This window comes from Punica granatum, chromosome 3 (genome assembly GCF_007655135.1).
Source record: "Punica granatum isolate Tunisia-2019 chromosome 3, ASM765513v2, whole genome shotgun sequence".
NCBI classification, from domain to species: domain Eukaryota; kingdom Viridiplantae; phylum Streptophyta; class Magnoliopsida; order Myrtales; family Lythraceae; genus Punica; species Punica granatum.
This window is the reverse complement of record NC_045129.1, coordinates 3699677-3712774: the sequence shown is the minus strand read 5'-3', so window position 1 is coordinate 3712774 and position 13098 is coordinate 3699677. Positions and strand designations below refer to the sequence as shown.

Genomic DNA, 13098 nt, shown 5'->3' with positions numbered 1-13098 from the left:
TCATGCAAAGCACACACGTTGTCATGCCGTATATATATAATTACAGGAATAAAATATTTAAACTGAGCACATACGTTGTCGGTCGGTGATCCAAGTAGGAAAGGGCTGGATATCTTTAAAATGTCCAGGGACTGATTTGAATAATTTTAAAAGAACAGGGACTGATTTGAACATTCGGATAAAGTTTCGGGGACTGATTTTGAAGATTTTGAAAAATTGGGGACCGTGTAAGAATTACTGAAAATATCCCCAGGACTCCTTTGGAATGAATCTGAAAGTCCGGGCTGACCTGAAAAAATAAAAATTCCCCAAGGACTGAATTGAAACGACACGAAAAGTTCCGGAACCGATTTTAGAAAATTCTGGAAATTTCAAGGACTGATCAGGAAATATTAAAATGTCCGGGACTTGAACGAAAATAATTTTAAAATTCGGGCGGATCTGAAATTGGCAAAAGACTAAACTGAAACAACTTGAAAAGTTCCTTGGGATGCTTGAAAAATTCTGAAAAATTCAAGGACTGAATAGGAAAGGGTGAAAGTGACTGGGACTTGGCTGAAAAGAATTTTAAAATTTGGAGCAGATCTGAAAGAATAAAAATGAGTCCTCTGGACTAAAATGAGACAAAATGAAAAGTTCGTAAAATCGAGTTCGGAACGATTTCGATCACCCACACGACCCAAAGACGCTCATTTCACATCATATTCATCCAAGCAAACATAAACATTCAGAAATAGAGCCCTAAACATGCCACTAAGTCGATGATTTACCTAGTTCGGGAAGTGGAGGGGTGATTCTGTAAATAAAAAATAAAATTAGAAATTTTGCCCGGATGTTGGGCTGCTGAGGGAGGATTGGGCCGGACTGGGCCTAACGGGCCTGCTGGACCGGGCTGGGCTGTGTTCGGTGGGGTGGACTGGGCCGAGCCGGACCGACGCTAGCGGGCAATTGGACCGGGGCCGAACTGGACTGGGCCACGCTGGATTGGGTCGCGCTAGGCTGCTGCTGGCCACGGGCTGCGCTCCCGGACGCGGACCGACGCGAACTCTGCCCCTGCGACCCAGAAGAAAAATAAAACCGACCCGGTTAATGTCAAACGGGGAAACCGAGGAGGAGCAAGTGCTGTTCGGGTGCGAGATCGAGCTGCGGGTCTCGAGCGTGAGCTGGGGGGCTAGACCGTGGGCGAGCTGAGGTTTCAACGGGGGAGCTCCGGGTTTTTCTTTCCGAGAGAGTTCGTGAACTATCGGTTTTTTTTTCGTAATCGTTCGTGAGCTGAGAGTGTCGGGGATGGGGGAGCTATGGTTTTCCTGAGGGAATCGACCAGCTGAGGGTCGTGAGCTGTGGAGATTTTTTTTAGAATCCGTGAGCTCCGGATTTTTTTTGTCCCGTGAGCTCTCCCATTTTTTTCGTCCCCCCCTCCGAACTCTATGAGCTGCCCGTTTTTTCCGAAAAAATCGAGAGAGAGAGAGAGAGAGAGAGAGCGAGAGAGAGTCGGCGTTCGCGTGTCGGAAATCATTGGCGTGTGCAGAGAAGTCGCGTGCGCAGAGGAGTTGGCAGGCTTGGGTTCAATCGGCACAGAGGTCACGGGTCGGGAGACGTCCCTGCAAGGAAGAAGAAGAAGAAGAAAAGAAAAGAAAAAGAAAATGAAGAAAAGAGGAAGAAGAAGAACAGGAAAAGAAATGATGAAGGAGAAGCAGCGGTCAGAAGTCACTGACTTCTGACCGTGACCATCTTTTTTTTTTCTTTTTTTTTTCGAAATTGACGCGTGTACAAATTGAAAATTCCGTCTTCTCGATCGAACGTCGGAAAAATAATTCGAGACCGCCATCACGTTCAGAAAAATTCAATGATCGATATCATGCGATGAAATTATTTTCAATCTCGAATTTTGTCCCGAATTTTGAAAATTGACGTCAACGTACGCGAAATTCGAAAACGTCCCAAATAGCATTATTTTTGAAAAAATCATAAAATTGGGGTTAAAATAAGAAAATTTGCTATTTGCAAAAGGTGGTGAATACTCGAGTAATTAATCGAAAATACTTCCCTCACGGGTGGCAAAATGACGAATTTGCCCCTCTGGAGCCGGTGGATCAAAATTGGGTGCTGACATACATCATCAAAATATAAATTGAAGCTCAGAGTTGAATTCTCATGTCACCACATTATTAAAAACATAAAATAGAGCTTCCTCACATTAACACATAATTATCATCATTTATATTGAGAAAAATTTTATATTCTTATTAAGGAAATTTTATTAATTAAGTATATAGCAAATATATAAATTATATATATAAGGCACAATAAAATATATTTAAGGGAATAAAATATGACATCAGGCACAATGGAATATATATGAGGGAACAAAATATTTAATGGAATATATAAATTATATGTACATCTCCCAATATTTAGATCGTATGTAAGACAATATAGCTCAATAAGGGTATTATAATAATTTGCATTGCCACATATGTATATATAACATAAAAGATATAGTCGCCGCACCAAAATATGTAGATATAGATGGCATATATATATATAGCTGCCGCTTCGATTAAATATACATAGATTATAATTGTTAGAATATATATATATATATATATATATATATATATAGATTAAGTATATATAGATTGAATATATTAATTATATAATTGTCATTTTCTGAAAATTTAACATCTGTGTATATATATAGTCATCTGTCTAGGCAAGTCGGTTAAAAGAGAACAATATTCCATATAGAATTCTAAACCTCTTTTATCATTTGTTCTCAAAAATTTTCTTTTTCTTGGTTGAGTTTTGATTCGTCGAATGAATTGGCAAGATTTTTCTGATTTATATATTTTGAATATTTCTTATTTATTGTTATTTCATAATTTAATGGAAATCTTTTCTTCATGAATTTTGAGTTTAGTAGTTTTATTTAGTTATTCTTATTGTTTGGTTTCTCACTCTTTTCGCTCTCCCACCTTACCATTTCTTCTTTTTAATTAATCACCATAAAAATCTCTACAGAGACTATAAAAATAAATGTATTTTTCTAGATATTTTTGAAGGTCAAAAAGTAAATTTGAAGCCATCCGTAGTACGTGTAAGCATCGCAATCGATTTCTCTAAATAAATAAGCCAAATCACGGTCAATTAATTAAAAAAAAGGGTTATATTTTGAAAGGCAGAAGAAAATTTTTTCCATTTGATATCGATCACAGGCCCATTGCCTTCTTGATATTTCATGTGTTGCTTTATTGAAAGGAAAGAAAAGAAAAAAAGAAAGAAAGGAAAATGGGCCGATATAATTATGTCATGCTGGCCCATTAAAATCCCCCAAACTAATGGACATGGCCCAATACGTAAAGCTCCCCGAAGCTCATAGCTATCCGAAACAAACAAATAATTTAGCCTTCGAGTTTGACCCTCCACACATAGGGAACTTCATCGGTTCAAATAAATGAACGGTTTCTCATTGCAGCAAGCCGTCGGATAAGTTTCCATAATCAATAAATGGATTTTCCTTCGAAGTTTTTAGAGGAAAATGTGCTAACTCATGTAATAATCGAGATTGCCACAAAATTTCTATAAGATTGCTAACATGCCATGTGCGAGTGCTTTGGCTCTGCCGATTCAGAATGAATGGCGAAACTCTTTTATGATTAGATTTACATCTCGAAAAGTTGATCGCACGGGCCACGACAATGTACAAACACAAGAATTTGTTTCGTCAAGAAATCAGATGATTTTCAATATATGTCCAGCAGGAGAAAACAAAAACATGTACATCGACAAATTGATTATTACAAAAGAAAAGTCCACACGCAAAATTAAGGTTGAAAGCAAGCAGCCAGCCCGAAATTGGCATGTGATGGGATGATTCGGTTGACCGTTTGAACGCCAAGGATGGTATGGAAACTGCATATCTCAGTCGTCCATTCTGGCACGACGGAGTAGCCAAGGGAGGAGATTTCATCAGATGACTACATTACGGGAAAATTTTATTGGAAAGCAGCCTTCGATGATGTTGTCGTCCATCGTAAAAACTTCCTTAGGAGCAAAGCAAACTCCTTGTATATAAAGACATCTGATGAGGAACCATTTCCTCATCCTAACATAAACTTCGATTACAAATATCTGGCATAGCGCTCATTTGGATTACTTCAATCGTTTCGAAGTTCATGGCATTTCTTAAAATGGTGAGTCGTCCCGAGGATTATTCACTCTTTAACGAGCCTGCACGAGCATAATTAAGGAACACCTGCTTCCTTATATGCGTGTCTACGTTTTTCTATGCTCTCTTCTACGTCCTCCCAAATATGTTATGAGTTGGGCACTTTCTAATATCAACTTCTATCCCGAAGATCTCCTATCTTCTATTTTTAGCATATATTCCATCACGTGCCGAAATGAAAATACATTTTAATATAAAAATAGAGCATTTTAATTACTTCAAAATTTCATATCATATGCACTGACTTTGAGTTTTCTGATTTTAATATAAGCTGACACAGTTTCATCATTATATATATATATATATATACATTTTTCCAGTAATTTTTTTCCCTTGAGCAGTTATTCTTTTCTATTACAATTAAGTCCTTATACTTTTTTGAAATTGCATTTTTTGGAACAGAAGGAACTTGTTCGCAGATCTGAGAGAGTGAAATCTCTCCATGTACACCCTACAGAGCCATGGTAAATATTTAATTAATCAATTTCCAAAACTAAGAATTTTATTTTTCTCTCTTGCATATATTATATACGTATCAATCTGCTTTTTCTTTATGCAGGATTCTGCTGAGTCTGTACTCTGGAACTGTGAGCATTTGGAACTATGAATCCCAGGTAATTAATATAATTCATTGATTAATATTAATCAAGCATATCAAATTATTTTTAAGCTTAAATAGATTATATGTCTTTATTTTATCTACTAGGAAAATAAAGTCTTATATATCTTGACTACCCCTTTGATTTGTGTAGGCTACAGAGAAATCCTTCAAGGTCACTGAGTCGCCAGGTATACATCCGTATATCTCCTCTAAGTGCTTTTCCGGAATTATCGAAAAAGAAAAACTTTTTTTAAGCTTATTAAATTTCCTTGGATTGTTTTTGCAGTGAGGTCTGCAAAGTTCGTTCCAAGCAAGCATTGGATCGTGATCGGATCGGATGATGGGTATCTTCGCATATACGACTATGGCACTTCTGAGAAGGTTAGAGAATTCAAGGCGCACGAGGATTTCATTCGGTGTGTGGCTGTTCACCCCACCCGCCCGTGCATCCTTACAGCATCGGACGACAAGTCGGTCAAGCTCTGGGACTGGGAGAAGGATTGGATCTGTTGTAGGACATTTGAGGGGCACTCGCACTATGTGATGCATTTAGCATTCAGTCCTGAGGACAATGATTCCTTTGCAAGTGCATCTCTTGATGGATGCTTGAAGGTACTAGAATTTCTTCCGACCTTTCTCGATTTTTAGTTACTGCTGACTCGCAGGCTTGGGTTTACCCATCTCTTTTATGACGAGATCCACCTAAAAGTTTACTCACTATTACTGACGTATTGACTCATTCTGCAGATTTGGACTATTGATTCATCGATTCCGAAGTTCAACATCGAAGGCCATTCTAAAGGAGTGAACTTCGTCGAATATTACTTTAGCAATGCAGATAATAAACTCTACCTTCTGAGTGGGTCTGATGATTGCACTGCTAAGGTTTGTGCGCCAATCTCAAGTCATATGAATAATAATTACCGGTTAGAGGAGCTTTTCAAGATAAAACTCTAACCATTTGGACACCTATAGAATTCATTCTCCTGATTTGCTTATAATTTTACCATTTGGCCACAGGTTTGGGACTATGAAACAAAGAGTTGTGTTCATACACTCGAAGGTCACAATCACAATGTTACAGCAATATTTGCTCATCCCGAGTTTCCTGTAGTAATCACCGGCTCTGAGGATAAGACCGTTCGTGTATGGAGTAAAGTAACTCACAGGTAAATAACCAGAGTGACCAAATCAAATTAAGCTTCTGAGCGATCAATTATTTTGGATGATAAACCTTATTGCATTTGTTTTTTACTAGTTAGTTTACGATCCAATTATACGATTTCATACAGTCTCGAGACTACACTAGACCTTGGCCTTGGAAGAATTTGGGCTATTGGATACATCAGAGCTTCGAAGCAGTAAGAATACATTTGAATTGCTCTGTTTCCTTTGAAAAAATATGTCTATTTACTTTTAGGAACAAATTGAACTATAAAGAGAATTTTATAGTTTGCAAGTTTTTGCGCAATTTCACCTCATGGATCATGCATATGGTGTCTGCAGAGTTGCATTCGCCTGCGATGAAGGAACTATCACGGCAAAGATCTTCAATTCTGGGGAGTTGGATTAGTCCCAAGGGAATTTCACCGTTGACAGAACAACGACCTCGAAAAAAAAGAATCTATTAAATAAGTGCCTAAGTGTACTTCAGTTTTACGAGAGTAAACATCTTTCTACTCTTTCCATAGGAAGACTTTAGCTAGAAATTTGTTTACTAATATTCTCTCTGTTTGTATACAAAGGCAATAGCATTTTTTGCCTTTCTTTTGTTACTCTCATGTTGGTAATGTTAACTTATCTCCAAAGTATCAATAGACTTTCATTAGTTCATATATATAGCCCAAAGTTATGATGATGATAATGATATATCCAATACAGAACATCACCGGGATCCCGGCAATGCTGGTCACTGCAACTAATGTATTAGCCAAGGACCTAAATTATGTTATTATTTTCTGCATTACAGATGTAGCTTTATTACATGGTATATAAAGATCGTATACGAAGAAGCATTAAAAAACACTGTGTCGCCTCCACGTCAAACTGTAAAAAACAGTGAAAGATAGAACAAGGCAGAGCGAGGCAACTGTATATTTTCTGTCCGCTAGGTTGCTTTTGTCCGAGCTTGTGATGAGGTTCAGCCTCCTGCCAAAATTTGAGCAAGAAAACAACAATATGCAGTCAGCTCTTATGTACATAGATTGTGCGGGTTAACATTTTAACTCCATGGAATTCTCAATTACATTAAAGAATCGTAAAATTGTTCACTTTCCGGTATAACCTTTGATTTTGATCCTCGGACAATCTTTTCAAAAGATTAAAAAGTTTCTGCATCTAAACTACTATGCAAAAAGTGTCACTGGTTACAAAAAAATTCTTTTGATCCTTCTCTAGAGAGAAGACTCAGCTCCTCATCTTGACTAGGTTGCGATTCATTAGCACAGATCCTTGCCTGACAGTCAAGGAAAATGTAATAACTCTGCTTTTAGCGCTTTCACACCTGTAGATTACTGAGATCCGGTACCTCTCTCTGCAACTGAACGATACAGCTGGCCAGCAATCTGCTACCTCCGCCTTCATAATAGTCTCGGCCCGAAGTTCCTTGCAAACCAATTTGAACGTTCCGTTATTATCTTGTGCCTGATGAGTGCGGCAATAACAATTGTACTTGCATAACCAACTGCAACAGCTTTCCATTCAATCTCTAGTGGAGCATCAGAGCCTTCATCTTTTCTGGCATTATGTGGCGGCACTGGTGGTGCAAGACTGCATTTTCTGGATAGAGGATCTCCACACAATCCTTCATTTCCCCAGTACGAGTTGCTTTGTAACGAATTGAATTGCTTCCCTCGAGGTATAGGCCCTGACAGGTTGTTGTGTGACACATTAAAGTAGGAGAGGAAATTGAGCTGTGTTAACTGCTGGGGGATCTCTCCTGAGAGCTTATTCTGCGGAAGGTCGAGAGCTTCCAATCCTGCAAGAGCTCCCAGGGATGAAGGGACCAAACCAGTTAGCATATTGTTCGAAAGATTTAGTAGACTGGTGATGGAATCCGGAATCTCCCCACTAAAGTTGTTGCTTGAAAGATCGACCACTTTTAAGTATCCGAGTATCTTTTCGTACTCCATCTCCACCCCTTTGTTGACTAATGATCTCTCTGCGGATGTAAACAAATCAACAGCTTTTGTATTATTCTGTTAATTTGTCTTCCAAGTTTCTTCTGTTATCCTCATGTTGGTAATGTTAATTTATCTCCCGAATTTCGATAGAACTTCATTAGCTCATATATAGAGCTTGAGTGAATGCTGATGATATATCCGTGTAACATCCCAAATTTCCTTATATCATATGACTTTGTAAAGATATTGTTTCATGAAAAATATTATTTGAACACACATGAATTTATTACATATTTCAATTTAAAAGAATTAGTTTGTATTTATCATTAAGATTAATGAGATAGACTTGATGTTTAACTTTACATGTGTCGAATTGCTTTTAAAATCATCACCTCATCAGCATATTTCACCGCCATACTTTTGTGCTCTTTAAATTGACCTCATTCATTCGTTTCATTCATTTCAAGCCATTCTTAAAAATTGAGATTGAGAGCGAGGTTGAGAGATGGAGAGGAGCAGAGAGCTTTGAGTGAAAAAAAAATAATTATACAAAATTAGCAATCCGATTGTTCTTCGATATTTCGGAGTATTAGGGCTTATCAAAGTGAGTAACTCATTCTTAAACTAGTATTTTTTTTATCGTTCTGTTTGTATTTTTAAAACTGCATTGTCATGGCTATGTCAGTGTCACGCATATATTTTTATACTATCGATCACGATATTTGGAAATGAGATGGTGAGTTTTGAGTTATGCAACTGAGATTGATAGGAGTTAGTAAGTCATGTGGGGCCCTGAGCTAGTTATAAGCCGAACAGTTGGAAAGGGTTGCCTGGAGCAGAGAGGCTGCCAGTGTGGAACCACCATTGTGGTCGGACACTGGGAAGGGGCATAGGGGCGATCTGAATTTTGGAGATCTCGACGATATTTTTATAAATATTGGACCCGTGCTATGATCCGGATAGTTTAAGTTGTGATTATTCATTGGGCGTCAAGCTCTCCCCCCAAAATATATTCTTAGTTGTTTTATAGGTAAAAAATGGAGGTGGATCGTGGCATTTTATCGGAATTTTTACTCATCTGATCGAATTTGTAATTTTCTGAGTATTCCTAATTTGTATGAAAATTTATCTGTATTTATCTATTTTATCGTATAAAATTTTTGGATTTTACAATCCGAGACTGAAAATCATTGAGAAGCTGACTACAGCAAGTCATATATTAAGCGAAGACCTAAATTGCGTTACTGTTTTCTGCAATACAACCACCATTACCACATGGTACATAAAGAGCATATATTAAAAGAACCATTAGACAAAAACGTATATTGCCTCCACGTCAAACTGTAAAAAGGGTGAAACATCAAATAAGAGAGAGCAACGCAACTGTTTATATTTTTTGTTCTACTACGCGGCTTTTGCCCGAGTTTGTGGTGAAGTTCAGCAGCCTCCTGCCAAAATTTGAGCAAGCAAACAAAAATTTATAGTCAAGCATTATGTACATCGACAAAAGGAAGAAATTTTAACCCCCGTGGAATTCTCAATTATCATCAAAGACTCATAAAATTGTTCACTGTCCGGTAACATGAATCAAGTTTTGATCTTTTGATTACCAAAAGTAATCTTGTGATCTTTCTATTAAAAAAAACGACCTGGGCTCTTCATCTCGACTAGTTGTGATTTAGCAACACAGATCCTTGCGTGATAATGAAGGAAAATATAACAACTCTGCTTTTAAAATTTTCATACAAGTAGACTACTAAAGTGCTGTACCTTTCCATGCAGCTGCACAATACGGTTGGCCAGCTTTCTATTCTAGCTCCGCCTTCTGTGTTGCCTCAGCCCGAAGTTCCTTGAGAACCAATTTGGTCGTTCAGTGATTATCTTGTGCCCGATGAACACTGCGATAACAAATGTAGTTGCATAACCTCCAGCAACTGCTTTCCATTCAATCTCAAATGGCGCATCAGAGCCTTCATCTTTTCTGGCATTAGGTGGTGACAGTGGTGGTGCAAGATTTCCACATTTTCTGGACAGAGGATCTCCACAAAGTCCTTCATTTCCCAAGTACGAGTTGCACTGAAAGGAATCGAATTGCTGCCCCTGAGGTATAAGCCCTGACAGGTTGTTGCATGACACATTAAAATAGGAGAGGAAATTGAGCTGTGTTAACTGCTGGGGGATCTCTCCCGAGAGCTCATTCTGGGAAAGGTCGAGAACTTCCAGTTCTGATAGAGTCCCCATGGATGGAGGGACCAAACCGATTAGCATATTGTTGGAAAGATTTAGCAGATGAAGCCCATGTAAAGTGGCGATGGAATCCGGAATCTTCCCTGTAAAGTTGTTGCTTGAAAGGTCGACCACTTTGAAGTATTCTAGTATCTTCCCGTACTCCATCTCCACCCCTTTGTTAACAATCGTCATCGAGAAATCATAGGATGGATAACCATGGGCGACGACCCAAGATGAAAAAATGTATCCACTTAAGTAGTGGCTCCGTTTGCGAGCAATGTCCCAAGATGAAACTCCCATGTATCTCCAATTCTGGAAGTATAAGGACGGCAGGGATCGCTGAAAGTTATTGTGAGAGAGGTCAATGATCTGTAATCTTGGGAACCCAGGATCGCTCTTAGGTTCCTCAATTCCTCCATGGAATTTATTGGACCTCAGGATGAGTACACTTAAGCTGGAAAGTGACCCTAACCAAGATGGAAAAGTATCGTAGATCCAATTGTTTCCCAGATTGAGAAAGCTTAAGCTTGAACAATTTGAGAGAGATCTCGGCAATGGCCCTTCCAACCGATTATCACTCAGGTCTATCATCTCTAGTTCGCAGGTGCTGGTGCTGCTTCCAAAGGGAGGAATTCTTCCATGGAAGTTGTTGCTATGCAGAGTTAGCATCTTAAAGTTCACACTGGTGTTGCCCAAGCATTGGGGGAGCTCGCCCGTAAAATTGTTCTTCGAGAGATCAAGTACAGCCACATATACCCAATCACATATTAGTAGTGGTATTACCCCAGATAGCATGTTATTCGACACCAGATAATTTGCAATAGGTACCGAGGGAATGGGAAATGATCCATGCAGCTTGTTGAACCTGAGGTCTAGGGTGTCGAGCTGAGTTGTATTATAATAGAAGAGCTTCCGTGGGAAACCTGTCAGCGAATTGTGCGAAAGATTCAGGTATGACAGAGTTGGCAGTCTTACATTCAGAAACCATACTGGTACTTCTCCAGAGAGATTGTTACAGGATAAGTCCAAGTCAACCAAGTTATCTAGTTTCTCTAGGAATTTCGGAAACTCGTTCAGATTGCATTGAGCCAAACCCAGACTCTTGACAGTTGTGAGACTATGAATTTCTGTCGACTCAATGGCCAGCGAGAAACTATTTAACGATAAGATAAGTTGCTCTAGGTTCTCCATCTCTGAGAACATGTCCATTGACACGATGCCACTGAGTTGGTTTGGACCCAGAGAAAGAGAGTTAAGGTTTCGAAGTTCAGAGAGTGAGGTCGGAATTGGACCACTGAGTCTATTGAAAGAGAGGTCAAGATCTTGTAAATGGGTGAGGCTCGCTAGTTGAGATGGGATTTCACCTGTAAATTGATTTGAATCCAGATCTAAAACAACGAGTTGGACGAGGTTTCCGAGGGATGGTGGTATTTCGCCGGTGAAATTGTTACAATCCAGAACTAATGCTCTGAGCCGAGTCAAGTTTGAGATGACAGGAGGGATTGGGCCGTCAAAGAAATTAGATGAAAGGCTTAGTATAACGAGCTCGGTCAAGTTACTTACTGATGGTGGAATGAGACCCTGGAAAGTGCAGTTGTCCAGGTCGAGCTCTCTCAAAGACTGGAGGTTCCCAAGGGATGGTGGTATTTCGCCGGTGAATTGGTTATTACCCAGAACTAACTTCTTGAGCTGAGTCAGATTTGTGGTGAAAGGAAGGATTGGGCCATGAAAAGAATTGAATGATAGGTCTAGGGCAACGAGCTGAGTCAAGTTACTTACTGATGGAGGAATGAGACCCAGGAATTTGCAACCGGAGAGGGTCAGCTCTCTCAAAGATTGGAGGTTCCCAAGTGACGCAGGTATCGAAGAGTAATTGAAGTCGATGTTATCAAGCTTGAGCCTCTGCAGGTGAAAAAGACGGAAGATGCTACTATTGGAGTTGATGGAGCTGTATAGTCTATTAGGATAACAATGCGTGAGGTCGAGGCCAATCACGTGACTGTAAGGGCCACCACATTCGACACCTTGCCAGGAGCAGCAATTCTGAGCTTCTCCTTCTCGCTGCCATGAGTCGAAACACGAGTTGTCGGAAAAAGTTGCCTTCAATTCCCACAGGGCGGACCTCTCATCGGCATGGCACAAAAGCTTTGGTGGAGGGATGGGAGATTGGGATGCAAGGAGGGATGAGAGTGGAAGAAACAGCTGCAAGGACATGAAGAAGAGACGCAAGCCTGTCCCCATAATGTTCTATGAACTTAGTCAATCACTGGAATTTGGGACATGAAAAATCATGTGGACGTTAAGATTAATTTATAGATGATCCTTAACACCCGAAGATTGTCTTTTCTTATTATTGTTCTGTTAATTTCTCATTATTTGGACATTCAAACACATAACTACCTCAATTCAAAGTCGTCCTCGGATAATTTCGTTGTCCGTGACGTGCAGGTGTAAACTAGTCGTAAGTTGAATCGAAGTCCATGAAACGGATGCGTAAGCCCTACTTTAGGAATTTATTGTGTTTGGTTTTAGAATATAGTAGAGTTAAGTTATGGTTTTAATTAGTTTGTAATGATTGTGTTGTTGAATTATGAGAAAAAGTATAAAAAAAAATGAATAGTTGAGAGAAAGTAATGATTATGTTGTTCAATAGTGGAAAAAGTAATGAATAGTTCAAAAAAATTAATATTAAAAATTGAATTGAATGATTAAAAAAATTAAAGAACAAGAAAAAAGTAATAATTATATTGTTGAATTGAAGATAAGTGAGGTAAAGTTTTAAAATTCGACTCTCTAGCCAAACGGAGTAGCACCCAATTTTAGGTTTGATTTTGGCTAGTGAAATTCCTTATGCTCATAGGCCCTACATTAAACTCATAGTCTCCTCTATAAATGAAAAAAAATTAAAAGATCGTGAT

General features: G+C 38.9%; 2 protein-coding genes across 2 annotated transcripts; one reads left to right on the top strand and one right to left on the bottom strand.

Moving 5' to 3' along the window:
• Positions 1-4040: 4040 nt before the first annotated feature.
• On the top strand, positions 4041-6687 carry LOC116199118 (coatomer subunit beta'-3). Its single transcript, XM_031529410.1, has 9 exons — positions 4041-4193; positions 4631-4692; positions 4788-4842; positions 4981-5017; positions 5116-5441; positions 5577-5714; positions 5850-5998; positions 6122-6190; positions 6336-6687. The coding sequence occupies exons 1-9, from the start codon at positions 4176-4178 to the stop codon at positions 6400-6402; spliced, it is 921 nt and encodes a 306-aa protein (XP_031385270.1). The 5' UTR covers positions 4041-4175; the 3' UTR covers positions 6403-6687.
• Positions 6688-7408: 721 nt separating this feature from the next.
• LOC116199501 (receptor-like protein 12) lies at positions 7409-12421 on the bottom strand. Its single transcript, XM_031529870.1, has 3 exons — positions 9767-12421; positions 9360-9399; positions 7409-7989 (listed from the first exon to the last, which is right to left on the bottom strand). The coding sequence occupies exons 1-3, from the start codon at positions 12419-12421 to the stop codon at positions 7409-7411; spliced, it is 3276 nt and encodes a 1091-aa protein (XP_031385730.1).
• Positions 12422-13098: the final 677 nt, after the last annotated feature.

Excerpts from the sequence above, each read along its gene's own strand:
- LOC116199118 (XM_031529410.1), top strand. Across the intron at positions 4,693-4,787 it reads GTACACCCTACAGAGCCATG|GATTCTGCTGAGTCTGTACT; the intron begins GTAAATATTTAA and ends TTCTTTATGCAG. Across the intron at positions 4,843-4,980 it reads TTTGGAACTATGAATCCCAG|GCTACAGAGAAATCCTTCAA; the intron begins GTAATTAATATA and ends TGATTTGTGTAG.
- LOC116199501 (XM_031529870.1), bottom strand. The coding sequence starts at position 12,421 with ATGGGGACAGGCTTGCGTCTCTTCTTCATGTCCTTGCAGCTGTTTCTT. Across the intron at positions 9,400-9,766 it reads GGCAACACAGAAGGCGGAGC|GAGGCTGCTGAACTTCACCA; the intron begins TAGAATAGAAAG and ends AAATTTTGGCAG. Across the intron at positions 7,990-9,359 it reads CAAACTCGGGCAAAAGCCGC|AGAGATCATTAGTCAACAAA; the intron begins GTAGTAGAACAA and ends TTACATCCGCAG.